This window comes from Notamacropus eugenii, chromosome 1, assembly GCF_028372415.1.
Source record: "Notamacropus eugenii isolate mMacEug1 chromosome 1, mMacEug1.pri_v2, whole genome shotgun sequence".
Classification (NCBI taxonomy): domain Eukaryota; kingdom Metazoa; phylum Chordata; class Mammalia; order Diprotodontia; family Macropodidae; genus Notamacropus; species Notamacropus eugenii.
In genome coordinates, this window is record NC_092872.1 from 316,945,266 (window position 1) to 316,966,851 (window position 21,586).

The following is a 21,586-nucleotide window of genomic DNA, read 5'->3' on the forward strand; positions in this document are numbered from 1 at the left end:
CTGTAAAGACAAGGGATCTAAAGAAGACTGGCAGCATACTGAGGAGACATGGACAAGAATCACCCAGGATGACATGACTGCGAGCTGTACTACTGAAGGAAGTCCCACCATTGATGAGATCACAGATTCAATGAAAATACCAAAGGATCAATTTAAAGATATTTCCAAAACTCTAGTTTTAATTTATTTTATTATACTTTGTCAAAATGGGAAAGTAAAAGCTTTTTAAAAACTCTGCTTTCTCTAAATCAATTGCAATCATTTAGCAACATTTCTGTTAGGTTTCTATATCGTTTTTATCACCTTGGGTTTAAACCATCTAGAAGTTTTTCTTTTTCACCTGTCTTTAGCATGTTAAGCACAGAAAGAATCTTGAGAATTCAAGAAAATGAAGCTAATAATAATCAGCTAGTACATTTATTTTCATACCAATTATTTATGCCAAGGTTGCTAATGTCACCATCAAAATGTCAACGGCAAAGAATAAATCCCCAATATATCTAAGTTAAATTGCGAGCTATCTTTCAACAAAGTTTTTCTCTTCTCTTCATTTGTCATCATGTCTCAGCTTGAAAGTAAACAAAGTAACAGCTGAAGTGGGGCCCACCAAAGCTGAAACAGAATCTAAAATCCAGAAAGAGAATCCAGGTTCCTTGGTTTTCTACAATGATGATCTCAGGCAAGTCATTTGACTGTACTGAGCCCTAGTAGTTTCACCTGCAGCAACATGACCTATAGTATCTATCTCATAGTCATAGCCAGTATAAAAACAAAATAACATGTTGTAAAAAAAAGTTAAATACTCTCAACAAATGGAATATATCAATTCATTAGAGACGAATTAGAAAATGCATCTTACCAAATCTTCGGTACTGATTGGCTCTCCTTTCTTACTACTTGCCACCACCATCTTGCCCAGTCTCTCTCTCATATCTTCTAGACTACTGGTAAGTGCCAAAACTGCCATAATTTCACTGGCCACAGAGATGTCAAATTGAGTCTAGTGGGGATGGAAATAATGCTTTAGAAAAAAAGGACAACTATATCAAGGTAAAGAGTCAACAGCAAAACCAAGATAACTGTCCAGTTCTCTGGTCCAAGCAACAGAAACTGTATATCTAGAGAAGCACTTAAAAAAGGGAACTTCTTAATAGAATGATACCATGAAGATAGTATATTGAACAGAAGGAGATCAATAACAAAAAACACAACCAACTGCATGAAAAGTTTTGGAATGTTAGCGAGATGACGGGTGACAATAAAGTGAGTATTAAAACCTAAAGTCATTAATTATTGTAGCTCTTTAAAAAGGCTGTATTAAGTCTAATACATATAAAGAAATTTTGGTGAAGCACACTAGTGATCTGTGAGAAGTTATGGCTTCCCTAATAATATAGACCCACATAAAGATCTGAATGATCGTGTCCACTCATCCACAAGTCCTGAAGCTCTCTAATTTGATGGAATATACAACTAATTTTTAAAAGTTAGTTACAACCAACTGACATGCAGAGATATTCACTTGAGATTATCCATCTTCATGCAAATATTCTAGGAAAAACTTTTCAGGTGGTAAATGGAAATTCATTGCAAAATCTGTCAGATCTCTCTTCCACACACACCTACTCACTTTCATTTTAAAAGTGAGAAGGCAAAAGAAGCATTTGTTAAAACAGGGGTAGGTATGAAGTGGGGGAGGGGACAGAAAAGGAAGGGAAGGAGAACTTAATTCAGACAAGTGTTTTTACTTGAAGCAAAAAAGTAAAAAAAAGTCACCATTCGTGTGTGTCCTTTCTCAGTTGGTGATTGACCAATTGTGATTTTCCTCAAGAATCTGTCGTTGGTATCTAACACTATCAAAGTAAGGGAAGACACAGAAAAAGTAGTATTACAAAAATCAAATATGAATTAAGCCTTTAAGATACCATTTAAACTTCATGATCAAACAATGAATATCAGATCCAATAGTCCATGGCCTACTGGGAACACAAGAGAACATGGAATAAGGAATCAGAAAGAAATATTTAAACAATAATAAAATTCAAAATGCTAAGGAAGGTGACATACCATATTTTTCATTCAGTTCATAAGAATTAAGACCTGATTCCCCTAAGAAATAGTTATTTTTATTAAACATTTCATAGGAAATAGGTTTCACTTATGCCCTCAAACATATCACACATTTAACACAAAACTGAGACTAGTTTACTTTTTTCCAAAGTAAAAGATTTATTTTGCCAATCTGTAATGGTTGATTGGCTTCTAAAACCATGATGAAAAATTACAACAGGTCATAAACTAGGCAAAAATGAATGCACTTTGGAAAGAATTGGGTGTCGGCAACTGGAGTTCTCAGAACCGTAGCTGGAATAACACATCCTTTGAAGATATCAGGTTTATCAATGTATCTGGTCAGATTTGAGTAAAGAAGGGGATCGATGTCACTACATTTTAATATTTCGCCTAATTAAACATAGTCAGTAATGGGATTGGTAAGCACTATGATGTGTTCAAATCTTTCCATTTCTCTACATCTACTTTAAGATAGAAAGTATGAATTACATATAAAGCAGAGAAATAAAGTGAATGGGAAATTAAATTTCAGAAGTACGCACAGAATATTCTTTGCTGAGTCACTCTGCCATCTGTTCAAAGTTATTCTAGTGGAGAGTTGAAAACTACCCAATGTTGTTTCTGATATTAAAATAATCACATTATTATGTCATTATGCATCAGTAGTCACTGGGCCAACTATAACAATAAAAAGTCAATGATTTTGGCTTAAGTTTGCAAAAAGTCATGACTAAAAGAAAAATTTCCCCACTAGGTAAATGTAAAAGATATTTGGAGTCATGAAGGGGGAGGAAGTGGAAGAAAAAGACATTGGCTAATGTGCCAAACAAAATTCTAGGTCACGGCAGTTTTATACAAACAGTTAGAACCATGTGGAGAAGTTAGGTAACTTAATTGGCATATTTTGCACTTATTCACTGAGTTACTGAGGAACTGGAATTTGAGACTTGAAGGTTACCTCATTGTGGTAATAAAGTTGAATAAAATGAGATAAAAATGCTTAGGCAAGCTAAGATTACAACTAAGATAAAATCACTTATACTAGATTTGAATTCTGAGAAAAATCTCTGCTTTCTCACATCATCTTGCCAACTCTTCTGTTTTAAATGACCTTCACTATACCAGCAATCCATAACGTTTTAAACTAAAAAACCCACACTGTTGAACAATTATCTTATATTCACGAATGAAATTTCTCCTGGAAACCCTCATTCAATTCACACGGAACATCTGGAATTTAAGAATACTCAACCACTCAAGCAAAGTATTTCTTGATTATAGCTGATTAACAAGGACCAGTTAAATCAGGCCACCACACATAACTTTAGAGGCTACTTGAACCTACCAATGTTTATGTTGGCTGCCACTCACACAAAGATCAAAGGAACATCTTAAACAAACTAGACAAGTTCATCATTCTGATACCTCTTTGCCAAGTTATGGTTTCTGGATCGATATCCAATCTCACAAATCTATTTATTTCTTCATCTGTTAAGGTGGCGGGGTCATCTTTCTCAATTCCTAGTCTCTGGAAATGTGGGAAGAAAAAAAATATATAAAATCCACTTCCTTAAAAAATACTTTCCAAGTTAAGTTAAGAGATGAAAGCAATATTTATAAGTCACTTCAAGAAAAGCCCGTGGAATTATGGCGAACTGTGAGAGATCAATTTTGCTTGTTAGACTGGTTTGTCAGCATCAATTGGGAAAAAACTATTACTGAAACAAATTTCATTCTTGGTCAAACTCCATAAACCTACTTCACATACACACACACATACACACACATATATGTACATATACATATATACACACCTATTCCTTTAGAACACATCTCTCCCCCTACACCTTTGTGACTCTTTTCTAAAACATCAAGTAAACAAAACCCAGAAAACACAGCCCAGCTTTCCTCCCCAGCCTGCATGTGCACACATGCACAACAAACCCCACTCACCCAAAGCCTTCAAACATGAACATATTCAAAGGATAAGCAATTTGCCAAGTTTTTTAATGGGATAGGGATCATTTCAACAAACCAACTTCATATAACTATTGTACAACCTGTTGCCACCTTCCCATAGCTACAAGGACCTAAGAGGCATCCCTGTTTGTTTTGAAAAACATAAAGAATTTGTTCTCCTTTGCTCCAATCCTGTGGCAGACAAGAACTAAACTTTCTAGTCAAAATTACACTCATTTTTCAGCCCACAATATCTAAAAAGTAAAATTTGCCTATCTTTAGTCTCTCACACAGAAAACAAATGAATTTTGCTTCTGACATACCAATATCCATATCAAGTCCCTCAATTAGGAAGGGGCATTCATTTAAAGACCTTGTATGGCTCTAATGTTGACTATGTGTAGTTAGGACACTTATCGTCTCTGGGATGCAAGCTCTCCATCTCTAAAATGAAGAGTCTGGACTTGATGACCTCTGGTATCATTTTCAATTCTAGCTAGATCCATGACTCTATGGCCAGATGATGGATATGCTAAGAACTGTCAAAAAGCATGCAATGATTGAGTGGGAGGTATCAGAGATTGCTTACTGCTTTTATACTGGGAAAAATCCAGGTCTAGGGTTCAAGAGACCTAAGTGTAAGCCCTGATTACAATCTGATGATATAGTCTTAAGTATTACACCTCATTTTTTTGTGTACCTCAGTTTCTACTTTTGTAAAACTGGGACAATACCTACTACCATAGATGATTGTGAAGGCAAAATAAAAGATGTGAAAACAATGAAAAAAGTCAAAAGTGCTCAAAGTGTAAAAGCATTATTATCCTTAGCATATATAATCTCCTTTTGGTTAGATTGTACATAGATCACCTATGTTTCATTTGAGATCTGGCTGCTTGAAATCTGTGGCTGAAATCATAAACATTCTATACCAATCCCTGCTTACAGCATCATTTAAGTAAAACGAGATCTTTAAGACTCCAGTTGTAGATGTGATATGACTGACTTTACTACAGGTCATTAGAAGTTTCACTTCCTTTTCCTACCCCAATACGTTTCCTTCAAATCATAAAACAAAATGAAAATTTACCTTCAGCCTACGGACTTGAATATCTGAGAACTTCCTCACTCCATTGACTGAAGGCACTAAACGATTAAAGAGAGCCTTGAAGAAAAGAAGAAATTAGGACTTTTAAAGGCAAAAGCATCTCTTATGCATATTATTATCATTGCCAAAAGCTGTATAAACAATACTTCAAATTCAGGTGACCTTTAGTTTTATTTTTCAAATATTTTATCGTACCTTGTCCGTCTGTGTCAGTTCATGGAATATGCGGGCATCAATAGCAGCAGCAACCAAATTATTAGCTGCAGTAATGGCATGGATGTCACCAGTGAGGTGGAGGTTGAACTAAAAAAAAAAAAAAAATTTTCTTCACATCAGTTTTCCAACTTCCCATCATTTCTATAATATGTAGCATGTAGAAACTGAACCAATTACTATGCTAAAGCCAGCAGAATAGTTAACAGAGGATAGTTATTGGGAAAATACTCCACATAAATTGTGAAAATGAAAAAAAAAATATATATCAATAATCTACCCACATAAAGTAAGTCCCTCCCCACAGCATGGTCAATGTGGCATTTCCTAAATAACATGGTCCAGAACCCAGAAAAGATATATGCTGTTAGGGTAAGCTATAAGACCATTTAAAAAACTCAACTGTATTTGTCTTTCATGTCCGATAGGTGAGTAATAAAGTTCTGTTGTTAGCATTTCACTATGTAGTTATACTTCAGCACAACCCATGTATATTTATGAACTCTTTGCTTGAGTCACAACATTTTAAAATTCTCTGATATCTTCCTATATTTATAAGCTCTTTCCCAATATCATGATCCAGTTCATTCACTAGCTTAGAAACTTGCTGACAAATTAAGAAGGGTCTCCTTTCAAGATGTTTTGCTGAGTAGCAAATTGCTTATATACTAACAGAAGGACATTACCTGCCAAGTAAAAAAGCTCCAGTTTTAGAAAACCAAGAAAAATGAAAATTACCTCTTCCATTGGAACAACCTGAGAATAGCCCCCTCCTGCAGCTCCACCTAGAAGTCAGATTAAAAAAAAAATTATCTAATCAGTAGCTATATTGAAATTTCTCTAAAAAAAAAAAAAATCAGAAGAAATTGAACCTTCTTATAATCAATTAAGATAGCTGTTATGTATTTTTTGTAATGATTTGGACAAATCTATTCATGATTAGATATGTCTGCTCTCCTTTTAGGGAAATATTAAAATAAAACCCTTTTTCTTTATAAAAAGTAAAAATAATATTAGCATTGGAAATATATTCCCCAAAAGCATCAATTTTGAGAAACACTAAATTAGCCCTAATCAAACGATCAAGCATTCAGTTAAGACTTCCTTGATCAATTTGGTCCCCAGTTTCCTCAGCTGTAAAATGAGTATCTTGGAATAGGTGTTCTCCAAGGTCCTTTTTAGTGCTAATATTCTCCAATTAGATTTAACAATTCCACAAGAAAATGAACCAATGGTTTTTCCCCTGAAAAATGAATTGGTTTGCAGTAAGGAAAGCAGAACTCACAAAAGGGAAACTTCATTCAGAAATACAGGGACAAATGGACACAGACAATGGAAGAAGATCCCTTCCATTGGGAGGAATAATCATTAAACTGTTAGAGTTAATTGCTTGCTGAAGAAATTTTTAAGTTTCTATTCATTTAAAAACATAAAGGAGGCAGGGAATTATATAAAATATTTGGAAAGTCATTCATTCAAAGTGGTTAAAATTTAAAAATAATAGTATCACCAAGGCCATAATGATCTTAGAAAGGGATACAGGAACACAGAGAAAACATCTCTCTAAATATGCTGTCAGTGGTTAGAAGACTCTTTCATAAAATGTCACTACTGTTATATTTTTGGTTGGACCCAAAGGTCTCTCAATTGTAACCAATGGATCGGTAAGAAAGGCAAACTATTGTGATATACTAAAGATTTAGCTGAAGCAGGGACATCTGACTTAGGGCAGTCATTGATCACTGAAAAGGTGATAAGTGGGCCTGAGAAATCAAATAGGAAGGTGCAAGGTACAGAGGCTTAGAAAGAAGAGACCACATTTTTCTAGTTATTAACTGAAGGTAAAGGCAGAATTACAAAGTAAATAAACTAATAAAAAAATTTTAAGAGATGAAGCTAAGAAGAGCACTGAGTAGTTTTAACAAGAATTGCTACATTAAACAGACTATAATATAAGCAAAGATGAAACTATATTAGTAATTAACAAGAGTTGTATTAGAAGCCAATTAAAACCTGAAAGTAAAAGGTTTCTGCTCTTATCATTATAATTAGGAGTATATGGCAGTCATATTGAGAGATTTTTAAGAGAAGGGTGCAAATCTTTATTACAGCTCATTTTCACTCATTAGAAATAAGTAATAACTAAGACAGAAGGGTGTAGTGAAAAGATCAATGGACTTGGGAGTTGGGGACCACAGTTCAAATGCTTGGTCTGATACTTTTAACTATCTGACCAGGGACAAATTCCTGAATCTCAGTTTTCTTATCTCTAAAATGGAGAAAGGAATACAACCTATCTCACAAAAGTGCAGTTAGGAAAGTATTTTGTAACACTTCAGAAGTGCTGCATTAATGTTTTACTTACTTATACACACATGTATATAAAATGGGTGTCATCTATCTTTCAGCAATAAGTTGTCACTTCCTATAACAGCAGGTGAGGAACAGAACTGATCCTGTTCCAGATCTGACAAGAACCCTCACCCAAACTACAGCTGGAGCAGATTAACAGAACTACACTACATTGGAACTCCTATACCCATCAGAAGATACTTGGCCTAGCCAGAATCTAAGGCTTCTACTTCAGCTAACAAAAATCCAACCAAATGAAAAGAGAAGGTTCTCACTGACCATAGGATCAAAGACCAATGAATACCTTTTATTCCAAAAGTTGGGCCCTGAGATGGTTGTCGAACACAAGCAAAAACATTCTGGTGAAGATGTGCTCCCAGAGCTTGAACCAGCCCTATTGTGGTTGTACTCTTTCCTTCTCCCAGAGGTGTAGGGGTTATTCTTTAAAATGAAAATGAAAAAAACAAGGAAAAGCAAAAAAAACCATAAAAACAAAACAACTTATTTACAGTACTTGGATTTCATTTAATCTTTTACTGAAATTTTAATAATGTTTTGGAACAACAGAGACAACTACCTAGTACAGTCTTACAACTGGAATAAAAGGTCACTCAGTGACAAAGAGATCCTACCTCATGCCAGAAGTTCTATCCCACTCTCATCATGAAGTAATTCTACCATTTTTTTAAAATCTGAGAAATGCCTGAAATGGCATCATTTCCATGAGTTTTAGGGGATATGATACATTTCCTAAAATTATGAAACTAAATTAATGTCCTCCTTTATCTCCACCCTTCACCAGAAGCCACTACAATATTTAAGGGTAATAGAGACTGTGGTCATCTGTCTACTTGTTAGTCCAGGAAAGTGGATGAGCCTGAAATTAGAAAAAGATCACTGTTTTTACATTTAACCTGTATTATAATGGAAAGAGCATTGAACTGAAGTTGAAAGACCTGCACTCTAGTCCCAACCCTACAAATCACTTCTCCTTAGAGACAGTTCACACCATCTGTAAAATGAGGGTAAGTGAATTAACTTGAAAAATAAACTATCTCTTCCTCCATGTCACAAATGCTAGGAAATCTGTACTGCACTAAAAATGGTAAAAGGACTAGTATCATTAGCTCTAAAATCCTGAATCTCACTAGAAACTGTGCAGATCCTTTGACATGGTGATAACACTATTTGAAACATACCCTAAAGAGATCAAAGATGGAGAAAAAAGAGGTCTGTCTACAAGTAAAGAAAAATATTTAGAGCATCACTTTGAAAACAAAGCCAGAACCTGTCAATTGAGAGTTGTACAGATTCTTATGTATGAGTGTAACAGAATATTATTGAGTTGTTAAAAATGACAAGTTCTTAAAAATGTTAAGAGAAACCTGGGAAGGTCTGTATGAACTAATGCAGAGTGCAGTGAACAGAACCAGAACAATTTTGACAATGACTGTGACAATATAAAGGACAACAGCTTGGAAAGTTGTAAGGACTCTGCAAAATGTAAAAACCAATCATAACTCCAAAAGACTGATTATCAAACAGGCTTAACTTTTGACAGAGAAGTAATGGATTGTGGGTATAGAATGAAGCTTATATTTTTGGATATGACTGACATGCAATTTTCTTTTGCTCATACTATTTCCTTACAGTGGAAGGGACTTCATTTGGGAGTGGTAGGGGAGATGCAGAAGAATGAGAATGCTGTTAAAAAAGGAGTCAATGAAATGCTCATGTATGTTGATGTTTGTCAAGTTCATAATTAAAAAAAGGGAAAAACATCTATGGTTAGATTTTGGGTTATCAATCAACTTAGTAACATGTATCAGAAAAACATACCCTGTCACCACCACATATTTTCCATCAGGCTGGTGTTTCAGGCGTTCTAAGGTGGACAGAAGAACCTTGGCTTTTGTTTGACCATACATTTCTACTTCTTCAGAGAGCAAGCCAATTTCTTTAGCCAGGTAACCAATGGGCTTTGGTGTGCAAGAACGTGATATTTCAATGTCACTTAAAAGAAATGTGGAGAAAATTTTATGTGTTGCTTCACTCAGTCAGTTTAATAACATACTGTTCCCCCCCAGAGTAAGCTGCTTCTAGAAATAACCATAAATATATAGTAATTACATAATTCATGATAGGTTGTTCTAATGTCAGCAACAAAAGTACCTTGGGACAGGAATCTTGAGGTTAAGATGGTTATACTGGATATTCCATTTTCCTGGTACACATTTCTCTAGAAAATGCTTTGCACTTTCTACTGTGCTCTAAATAAAAACACATACATAAACAAAAGATTATTACAACTTTACAAAAGGAAGTGATTATCTGATTTTCTTAAGTGTTGATTGCTCCTTTTTCCCCTTTTTGGGCATACCTTTCAGAAAGTATACATATATTTAAAATTAGGAACCAGAAAACCAACAACATGACAATATCCACATACAAAGAACAGAAAAAGGTGATTGTATGTGAAACCACTGATCTACTGCATAAAGTGTGTAATTTAAAATATACACTAAATTTAAATTAAACTTACATCACCCTCACTGTCTATGTTTCTTTCTAAACTTCCTTCTATTCTCTTGTGTTAGAAATTGTAAAAAATATTTTCTTAAATGATCAAAAACTTTTTCCTACCCTTTCCTAAATTCATCTATTGAATGTGACATACCACAATTTTGTGGAAGCAGTCATATTTTTTTAAAGACTTGAACATATTGCTATTTTTGTTGATACACACCCTACAAAGCAAGGTCCTACATAATAAAGTCAAAGATATCAATGAAATGAAATAGTACAATCTGTTAAACCAGCAAGGGAGGCACTTTTCCAATATACCTTACTATAGTCACATGTATGATGGAAAGCTCAAATTAAAAGCAAATGACACTCAAAAACTTTGAGAGACAACTTGGAGTAATAATAATAATGATAGCTGACATATGCAGTTTTTAATATTTATTAGTACTTTTTTATATCAATTATCATAAAACAAGTAGGCCTCCAAAGGCAAATTTCTGAAAGTACAAAGTTATGAACTGAACAAGTTGGGGCGGCATGGATGGGCTGTGATATGCGCTGTCAGAAATAACGCCCACAGGAAAGTAGATCGTAGATCTACTGTAGTAATGAAACAAAAGTATCTCATTCTGCCCCTCACAACAACACTGAAAGATAAATATAACAGTAATAACCCCCATTATACAGCTGAGGAAATTGAGGCTCATGGAGGTTAAGTACCTTGATCACAGTCACACAGTGATAAACTGTCAAGAGGTGGGATTTGAAACGATATCTCCTGACTTCTCATTCTTCACTACATTATGCTGCTTCATTTAAAGGTATTCAAACTGTTGCATGGTAATCATCTTTTATCACTATCTACTCTTATGAACTATTGTCTATTCCTGTATATTCTTTAAGTGATTGAGACTTTTGGGGACATTCTAGATCTGTGAAAAAGCAAGAACAAGTAGCTTAAAAAAAAACCCAAACAAGTAGCCATTTAGAAAAGACAGTGTGCTAAGTAAGTGTTATGAGATCTGAGTTATAATACTGTTATTTACTGGGTCCTGGTGTAAGTCATTGGGCTTTTTTTCCTCAGGTTCCTCATCTGTAGTACAGCTTTCCATAGAAAGACAGAACAAGGCAATTTCTAGGAAGGTACCGTGCCTCCTTAAAAAAATGCAGCCAGGTGTAAGAAGGCCTAAGTCTGAATCTTTTTTCTGATACTTAGTAATAACACGACCCTGGCTAAGTCATATAAGCTCTCTGAGTCTCAAGTTTCTTCAGTGGTATAAAGAGGTTAATATATCCATGTGCCTGCCTCACAGAGTTGTCACAGATATAATATATGTAAACTGTAAGAGTTAAAGTACAATATAAATGCCAGCTATTGTTATTGCTGCAGTCAACTTTTGAATGTGAGGGGGGCAGTCGTGGCTTAGCTCACACAGTTGGCAAGTCAGGAAGTCTTGAATTCAAGTCTCACTTCTGGACACAGACTTGCAACATGACCATGGGCTAGCAACAACTTCTCAGTTGCTCTCCAGGCAGCTCTCTAAGACTGCAAAGTTGAAGAACTTCATTAGTAGAGAGAATTACCTTCCTGGGAGCTCCCTATTCCAAAGAAATCATGGATCTGGTAAAAAGACCAAAAAACCGTATCTATCGTAGGCAGAGGGTTAAGAAGAGGTACAAGGTGTATACCATAATGGATGCCCCCCTTCAACTCCCAAAATCATTTATTCCATATCTAATTTTAGGAGATAAAGATTTATAAAAACACTCTTCCACTCTCCTACCTAGTTTGATTCTATGGTGGACAAATCCAAGATTCTTGGAATTATATCATTTTAGAAGTCCTCTAGTTATGGTTCTTCACTTTAAAGATTAGGAAACAGATGCCCAGACAGCTTAAATGATTTTCCCAATGTCACAAAGTGAGTGAGGAGAAGAACCAAGACAAGAACCCAACACAAATCTCTTGACTCTACATCTAATGGTCTTTCCATCACCTCACAATAAAGAATTATTCTCTTTATGCCTCATTTTCAATAAGTTTTCATTCCAGGATGGCTTCAATGCTGCTAGCCAGCAGACTCCTGGGCTGCCTCCCTCCATTCATGGCTGGTATATGTTTGGAGAAAGCAAGCAAGCAACATTTCCAAATCAAATGTAAATAATTTTAGAGATCATCTGTACCATTGCTCTACTCCTTAAGAAAGGAAAATTAGTTCTGTGTTTATGTACCTTTATCTCCATATAAACTCCTTGCCAGCCTCACATACTTATTTACCTTTTCTGAATCTATTCTTGAAATATTTCTGAAACTGAAGGATATAGCAAACAACTACTGCCTATCCTAACAATTGTTATTACATAAAATGCTTCTAATTCTGACTTTTTTGCAAATGGAAGTACCTGCATTAACATTGCCACAGTCATGGGTCCAACTCCACCAGGAACTGGGGTGATATAAGAAGCTTTCTCTTTTGCCTCATTATAAGCCACATCCCCCACAACTCTTCTTCCGTTAGGTTTTCTGTTATCTACAGAATAGTTTTTAAAAACAGAAAAATACTTACAGATAAGGAAAATACCCAGACCAAATTCTCATGAATTTTCAGCTCTTCATGCAATGTTTTTACTAGCTCTGTGTTTCCTGTAGTATCTGATGGAGCGAGTTATTTGAGAGTTTGTACTAGAAACTTAAATGGGTTTAAGATGTTGGGTCCTACCAAGTATAATTCTCTTTTCCTCTTTAAAGAATAGGATAGGGAGGCAGAGCCAAGATGGTGGAGATGATTAGACTCATCTGACCTCTCCCCTAAACCCTTCCAAACACCTTTTAAAAATTTCTAAACAAATTCTAGAGCAACAAAACCCACAAAAAGAAGGGAGTGAAACAAATATCCGACCCAAGACAACTTGGAAGGTTGGCAGGAAAGGTCTGTTGCAGTATGGTCAGAGAGAAGTGCAGTCCAGTACAGACTGCACCAGCACACAACATTGGCCACAGCAAACCCAGTGAAGGCCTCAGCAGACTGAAATTACTGGCAGCAGTGGTGGGTTCCAGAATTCTCTGCCAACAAATGACAAAGACAGAGGAACGTCAGCAGGAAAGGTCTGTTTCACCTGCATGAGAGCGGAGCATGGTACAACCAGGTCATGCCAGCATATTCCCAGCCAGAGAAAACCAGGAGCAGGCCTTAGGAACCACAGAATCAGCAGCAGCAGCTGTTTTCCGGAGCTCTCAGCCCACAGACGGTAAGGGGGTAGAACAACTAGTCAGAAGAAGAATACAGAGGTGTCTTTGCTAGCACAGAGGCAGGACTCTATTGCTTTACCAGCACTTGGATACGGGTCACAGTCCTGAGTGGCAGTTCCAGGGTGAAGAAGAGCACTAGCATAGCAGAATTTGTAGCAGCAGTGCAGGGGAAGGGGGTGGAGTGGGAGTGAGGGTGGAGGTGGAGAAGAGAGGGTGACAGAGGTGCTCCTCATAGTTCCAGGGCAGAAAAGAGTTCCCGTGGTTGCTCACAGACTAGAGCACAGGCCAGGACAGTAGCAAACACCTCTTCTTAGATCATACCACCTTGGAAGAACTGAAAACTTACAGGTTCTTAGAAGTGTCTCCGAAAACAGCTGCACAAACCCCCTGAAGCTTGAGACAACATGGCCTCCACCCTAGAAGCAGAGTCCTACTTTAATGAAGAGTTAAAAGTCAAGTAATAGGCTGGGAAAATGAACAAACAACAGAAAAAACTGACTATAGAAAGTACTATGGTGACAAGGAAGAAAAAAACACACACAGAAGAAGACAACCAAAATCAAAGTTCCTACATACAAAGCCTCCAAGAAAAATATGAATGGGGGGGCACCGCAGAAGGACGGCCCTGTATAAGTTCTCCCCTCACAGCCCATAAAATTCCTGTAAAAAATGACCCTAAACAAATTCAAGAGCAGCAGAAGCCACAAAACGATAGAGTGAAAGAGATTTCCGGCCCAACGCAGCCTGGAAGGCCAATAGGAAAGGTCTACTGCACTGGGCTTGGAGTGGAGCACAGTGCAGTCATGCAGCGCAGCAGGGACAGGACCACAGCAGGCTTCAGGGTGTGAAATGACAGGCAGCAGCTGCTGTTCCCAGATTACTCAACCCACAAACACCAAAGAGAGTGTCAAAGGTCAGTGAGAAAGCTTTCACCTGGGTGAGAAGGGAGCAGGATCTGGTCCTAGTGCCCCAGGCTGCGGCGTCCAGTTTTGGAGCCATGAGTCTAAAGACACTGGGGGAATTGAGCCGCTGATCTGGGTCTCAACCCTGAGTGGCAGTCCTGGGGTGAGGAGTGCTGGCATGGTGAAGCTGGTGGAGGCACAGGCCAGGGAATTCTACTCACAGATTCTGGGCAGAAAAGCTTGTGGTTACTCCTAGACCAGAGCGCAGGCCAAGAGAGGAGTAAACTCTCCTTTGATTATGCCAATCAAGGAACTGAGAACTTACAGGTACTTAGAGTATACCCTCCTCTTGACAAAGGACTCAAAAGTCAAATAACTAGCTAGGAAAATGCCCAAAAAAGGAAAAACAATAAGACTACAGAAGGTTACTTTCTTGGTGAACAGGTATTTTTTTACATCCTTTACGATGGGGAAGAACAATGCATCACATTAAAGGAAGACATAAAAGTCAACGCTTCTGTGTCCAAAAAGCTCCAAAATAAATATACAATGGTCTCAGGGCATGGAAGAGCTCAAAAAGGATTTTGAAAAGCAAATAAAAGATGTGGAGGAAAAATTGGGAAGAGAAATGAGAGTGATGCAAGAAAATCATGAAAACCAAGTCCATACCTTGCTAAAGGAGACCCAAAAAATGCTGAAGAAAATAACACCTTTAAAAATAGACTAACTCAAATGGCAAAAGCGGTTCAAAAAGCCAATGAGAAGAATGCCTTAAAAAGCAGAATTAGCCAAATGGAAAAGGAGGTTCAAAAGCTCCTGAAGAAAAGAGTTCTTTAAAAATTAGAATGGAGCAGATGGAAGCTAATGACTTTATGAGAAAGAGCCTAGACATCATCTCTCATGAAATTATCACGGAAAACTGCCCTAATATTCTAGAACCAGAGGGTAAAATCAATATTGAAAGAATCCACTGAATCACCTCCTGGAAGAGACCCAAAAAGAGAAACTCTTAGGAATATTGTAGCTAAATTCCAGAGTCCCTGGATCAAGGAGAAATTATTGCAAGCAGCCAGAAAGAAACAATTTGAATATTGTGGAAATACAATCAGGATAACACAAGATCTAGCAGCTTCTACACTAAGGGACTGAAGGGCTTGGAATATGATATTCCAGAAGTCAAAGGAACTAGGATAAAAACCAAGAATCACCTACCCAGCAAAACTGAGTATAATACTTCAGGGGAAAAAATGGTCATTCAATGAAATAGAGGACTTTCAAGCATTCTTGATGACAAGACTAGAGCTGAATAGAAAATTTGACTTTAAATACAAGACTCAAGAGAAGCATACAAAAGTAAACAGGAAAGGGAAATCATAAGGAACGTAATAAAGTTAAACTGATTACATGCCTACATGGGAAGATAATATTTGTAACTCTTAAAACTTTTCTTAGTATTTGGATAGTTGGAGGGATTACACACACACACACACACACACACACACACACACACGGCACAGGGTGAGTTGAATAGGAAGGGATGATATCTAAAATATATATATGTATAAGTGAAATTAAGGGGTGAGAGAAGAATATATTGGGAGGAGAAAGGGATAAATGAAATGGGGTAAATTATCTCTCATAAAAGAGGCAAGAAAAAACTTTTTCAATGGAGGGGAAAAGGGAGGTGAGGGAAAAACTGAAGCTTACTCTCATCACATTTGGCTTAAGGAAGGAATAACATGTACACTCAACTTGGTATGAAAATCTATTTTACACTACAAGAAAGTAAGGGAGAAGGGGATAAATGGGGTGGGGGGGATGACAGAAGGCAGGGGAAATGAGAGGAGGGAGTAATTAGAAGTAAACACTTTAGGGGAGGGACAAGGTCAAAAGAGAGAACAGAATAAATGGGAGGCAAGATAGGATGTGGGGAAATATAGTCTTTCACATCATGACTACTATGGAAGTCTTTAGCAAAACAACACATATATATAACTCAAAATCTTGTGGAAATGAATGTGGAAAACTAAAAATAAATAAAAAATATAAGAAAAATATGAATTGGTCTCAGTCTGTGAAAAAGCTCAAAAAGGATTTTGAAAATCATGTAAAAGAGATGGAGGAAAAACTGGGAAGAGAAATGAGAGTGATGCAAGAAAATCATGAAAAAAATGAGTCAGCAGCTTGGTAAAGGACACACACAGACATGGACACAGACACACACACACATACACCCACACCCACACCCTTGAAGAAAATAACACCATAAAAAACAGACTAGGACAAATGGTAAAAGAGGTCCAAAAAGCCAATCAGGAGAAGAACGCCTTAAAAAGCATAACTGGCCAAATGGAAAAGGAAGTCCAAAAGCTCACTGAAGAAAATAATTCTTTAGAAATAAGAATGGAGCAACTGGAAGCTAATGATTTTGTGAGAAGTAGTAAGGGTGAAGGGGAGTAAAAGGGAGGGGGGCTGAAAGAAGGAAGGGAAGAATACAGGAGGTGTGGTCAAAAGTGAAAACTATTGAGAAGGGGAAGGGAGACAGGAGAACTAAAAGTACATATGGTAGGAAAGAGGTTGGAGGGAAAGATACAGATTGTAATCTTAACTGTGAATGTGAATGGAATGAACTCTCCCATAAAAGAGACAGATAGCAGAATGGATTAAAAGTCATAATCCAACAATATGTTGTTTACAAGAAACATATTTGAAACAGAGGGGTACACACAGGGTAAAGGTAAAAGGTTGGAGTAGAATACATTGTGCTTCAGCGGATGTAAGAAAAGCAGGGATAGCAATCCTAATCTCAGAGAAAGTGAAAGCAGAAATAGATCTAATCAAAAGATATAAGGAAGGAAACTATATCCTGCTAAAATGCACCAGACAATGAAGCAATATCATTACTAAACATGTATGCTCCAAGTGGTATAGCATCCAAATTCTTATGAGAGGCTGGGGGAGTTGCAGGAAGAAATAGACAGTAAAACTATATTAGAGGGGGACCTCAACCTCCCCCCCCCCTCTAAACTTGATAAATCTAACCTTAAAATAAACAAGAAAGAAGTTAAGGAGGTGAATAAAACTCTGGATAAGGTAGATATGCTAGATCTCTGGAGAAAACTGAACGGGAATAGAAAGGAACATACTTTTTTCTCAGAGGTACATGGCACATATACAAAAACTGATCATGTTCTAGAGAATAAAAACCTAACAATCCAGTGCAGAAAGGCAGAGATAGTCAATGCATCCTTCTCAGATCATAATCCAATAAAAATTATATGTAATAAAAGGCCATGGAAAGATAAACCAAAAATTAATTGGAAACTAAACAATCTAATCCTAAAGAAGGAGTGGATTAAACAGCAAATCATAGGAACAATGAACAACTTCATTCAAGAGAATGACAATAATGAGACAACCTACCAAATTTTATGGGATACTGCAAAAGTAGTTCTTAGGGGAAGTTTTATATCTCTGAATGCCTATATGAATAAAATAGGGAAAGAGGAGATCAATGACTTGGGCATGCAACTGAAAAAGCTAGAAAAAGAACAAATTGAAAATCCCCAAGTAAATACCAAATTAGAAATACTGAAAACCAAAGGAGAGATTAATAAAATTGAAATTAAGAAAACTACTAAACTAATAAATAAAACTAACAGTTGGTTTTATGAAAAAAATAATAAAATTGATAAACCTTCGGTCAATCTGATTTAAAAAAGAAAACCAAATTACCAATATCAAAAATGAAAGGGGTGAACTCACCTCCACTGAGGAGGAAATTAAAACAATAGTTAGAAATTACTTTGCCCAACTTAATGCCCATAAATTCAACAATCTAAATGAGATGGATGAGTATTTCAAAAAATATAAATTGCCCAAATTAACAGAAGGGGAGGTTGAATACTTAAACAACCCCATCTCAGAAAAAGAAATTGAACACCAGGAAAAAATCTCCAGGGCTGGATAGATTTACAAGTGAATTCTATCAAACATTTAAAGAACAGTTAATTCCAATACTATACAGACTATCTGGGAAAACTGGCAAAGATGGAGTTCTACCAAATTCTTTTTATGATACAAATATGGTTTTGATAGCTAAACCAGGAAGAGCCAAAACAGAGAAAGAAAATTATAGACTATTTCTCTCATGAATATAGATGCAAAAATTTTAAATTTTTGCCAAAAAAAAAAAATACAGCAACTTATTGCTAGAATAACACAATATCATCAGGTAGAATTCATACTAGGAATGCAGGGCTGGTTCAATATTAGGAAAACTATTAGCATTTTAGGTCATATCAACAACAAAACTAACAAAAACCACATGATTATCACAATAGATGCAGAAAAAGCTTTTGCCAAAATACAACACCCATTCCCATTAAAAACACTGGAGAGCATAGGAGTAAAGAGAACTTTCCATAAAAAAAATAAGTAGCATATATCTAAAACTTTCAGCAAGTATTATATGCAATGGTGATAAGCTAGATACATTTCCAATAAGATCAGAGGTGAAACAAGGATGTCCATTATCACCACTATTATTCAATATGGTACTAGAAATGTTAGGTGTAGCAATTAAAGAAGATAAAGAAATTGAAGGAATTAGAACAGGCAAAGAAGAAACTAAGTTATCAATCTTTGCAGATGATATGATGATATACTTAGAGAATCCCAGACATTCAAGTAAAAAACTACTTGAAATAATAAACAACTTTGGCAAAGTTGCAGGTTACAAAATAAAACTGCACAAATCTTCTGCATTTCTATATATTAGTAACAATGCCCAACAGCAAGAGAGAGAAAGAGAAATCTCATTTAAAGGTAGGGCAGACACTATAAAATATTTGGAAGTTTACCTGCCAAAACAAACCCAGGGACTAGATGAACACAATTACAAGACATTTTTTGCACAAATAAAGTCAGATCTAAATACATAGAAAAATATCAGTTGCTCATGGGTAGGCCGAGTCAATATAATAAAAATGACAATTCTACCTAACTTAATTTACTTATTTAGTGCCATACCAAACTATCAGATAATTATTTTCTAGAGCTGGAAAAAATAATATCAAAATTCATCTGGAAGAACAAAAGGTCCAGAATATCAAGGGGACTAATGAAAACAAATGGTAGGGAAGGTGGCCTAGTGCTACCAGATCTCAAATTCTATTATAAAGCAGCAATTATCAAAACCACTTGGCACTTGGTAAGAAACAGAAGGATAAACAAGTGGAATAGGCTAGGTACTCAAGACACAGTCGGCAATGAATACAGTAATCTACTGTTTGATAAACCCAAGGACCCCAGCTTCTGGGATAAGAACTCACTGTTCGACAAAAACTACTGGGAAAACTGGGTAACAGTGTGGCAGAAACTAGGCATAGACCAATGCCTGACACCGTCTACAAGAATAAAGTCCAAATGGGTTCACGATGTAGGTATAAGGATTGATACTATGGACAAATTGGTGGAGCAAGAAATAGCATATTTATCAGATTTATGGAGAAGGGAAGAATTTTTGACTAAAGAAGAGAGAGAAAGCATTATGAAGTGCAAGATGGATAATTTTGATTACATTAAACTGAAAAGTTTTTGCACAACCAAACTCAACGCAACCAAGATTTGGAGGGAGGCAGAAAACTGGGAAAGAATTTTTGCAGCTAGTGTCTGTGATAAAGGCCTCATTTCTAGAATATGTAGAGAACTAAGTTGAATGTACAAAAATACAAGTTATTCCCCAACTGATAAATGGTCAAAGGATATGAATAGGCAGTTTTAAGAGAAAGAAATTAAAAGATATCTATAGTCATATGAAAAAATGCTCTAAATCACTATTGCTTAGATGCAAATCAAAACAACTCTGAGGTACCACATCACACCTATCAGACTGGCAAACATGACAGAACATAAAGATGATAAATGTTGGAGAGGATGTACGAGAGTTGGAACACTAATTCATTGTTGGTGGAGCTGTGAGCTGATCCAACCTTTCTGGAGAGCAATTTGGAACTATACCCAAAGGGCTACAAAAATATGCATACCCTTTGACCCAGCAATAGTGCTTCTAGGACTGCATACCCAGGAGATCAATCATAAAAACGGGAAAGGGTCCCACATGTACAAAAATATTTATAGCAGCACTCTTTGTGGTGGCCAAAAACTGGAAATCAAGGGGATGCCTATCAACTGGGGAATGGTAGAATAAATTATGGTATATGAATGTAATGGAATACTATTGTGCTATTAGAAATGACTTCACAGAGGCCTGGAAAGACTTATATGATCCGATGCTGTGTGAAAGCAGCAGAACCAGGAAAGATTTGTGCAAATGAATGACCACAGTGTGCAAGAGTTTTTTCTGGTAGACTTGGAACTTCATTGTAATGCAAAGACTTAAAAAAATCCCCAATGGTCTTTTAAGGCAAAATGCCTTCCACATCCAGAGAAAGAACTATGGAATTCAACTGCAGAACGTAGCAGATCATTTTCTTTTGTATTATGTTTTAGTTTGCTATATGATTTCTCCCATTCATGTTAATTCTTCTACATAGCATGACTACAGAGATAATATAAAAATGTTTGTACCACCTGAAAACCATGACTAAAAAAAAAAAAAAGCCCAGACATAATCTTTCAAGAAATGATCATGGAAAACTGCCCTGATATTCTAGAACCAGAGTGCAAAATAGAAATAGAAAGAATCCACCAATTACCTCCTGAAAGAAATCCCCAAATGAAAACCCTCAGGAATATTATAGCCAAATTTCAGAGTTCCCAGCTGAAGGAGAAAATATTGCAAGCAGCCAGAAAGAAACAATTTGAGCCACCATCAGGATAATATAATATTTAGCAGCTTCTGCATTAAAGGATCAAGGGGCTTGGAATATGACATTTCAGAGAGCAAAGGAGCTAGGATTACAACGAAGAATCACTTAGTCAGCAAAACTGAGTATAATCCTTCAGGGGAAAAAACTGATATTAAATTAAATAGAGGACTTGTATACATTCTTGATGAAAAGACCAGAGTTGAAAACAAAATTTGACTTCTAAATACAAGAGTCAGGAGAAACATACAAAGGTAAACAGGAAAGAAAAATCATAAGGAACTTAATAAAGTTAAACTGATTACATTCCCACATGGGAAGATGATATTTGTAACTCATAAGACCTTTCTCATTATTAGGGCAGATTGAAGAG

General features: G+C 36.2%; 1 protein-coding gene across 1 annotated transcript in view; it reads right to left on the reverse strand.

Moving 5' to 3' along the window:
• MTHFD1 (methylenetetrahydrofolate dehydrogenase, cyclohydrolase and formyltetrahydrofolate synthetase 1) overlaps positions 1 to 21,586 on the reverse strand; it is an 86,029-nt gene that overhangs the window by 24,088 nt on the left and 40,355 nt on the right. The window contains exons 9-18 of the mRNA XM_072629617.1: positions 12,635 to 12,762; positions 9,878 to 9,975; positions 9,545 to 9,718; positions 8,010 to 8,146; positions 6,092 to 6,138; positions 5,336 to 5,443; positions 5,123 to 5,197; positions 3,499 to 3,601; positions 1,777 to 1,853; positions 860 to 1,000 (exon numbers count right to left, since the gene is read on the reverse strand). Of these exons, the coding sequence (XP_072485718.1) occupies positions 860 to 1,000; positions 1,777 to 1,853; positions 3,499 to 3,601; positions 5,123 to 5,197; positions 5,336 to 5,443; positions 6,092 to 6,138; positions 8,010 to 8,146; positions 9,545 to 9,718; positions 9,878 to 9,975; positions 12,635 to 12,762 (1,088 nt within the window). The remainder of the gene's footprint in view (positions 1 to 859; positions 1,001 to 1,776; positions 1,854 to 3,498; positions 3,602 to 5,122; positions 5,198 to 5,335; positions 5,444 to 6,091; positions 6,139 to 8,009; positions 8,147 to 9,544; positions 9,719 to 9,877; positions 9,976 to 12,634; positions 12,763 to 21,586) is intronic.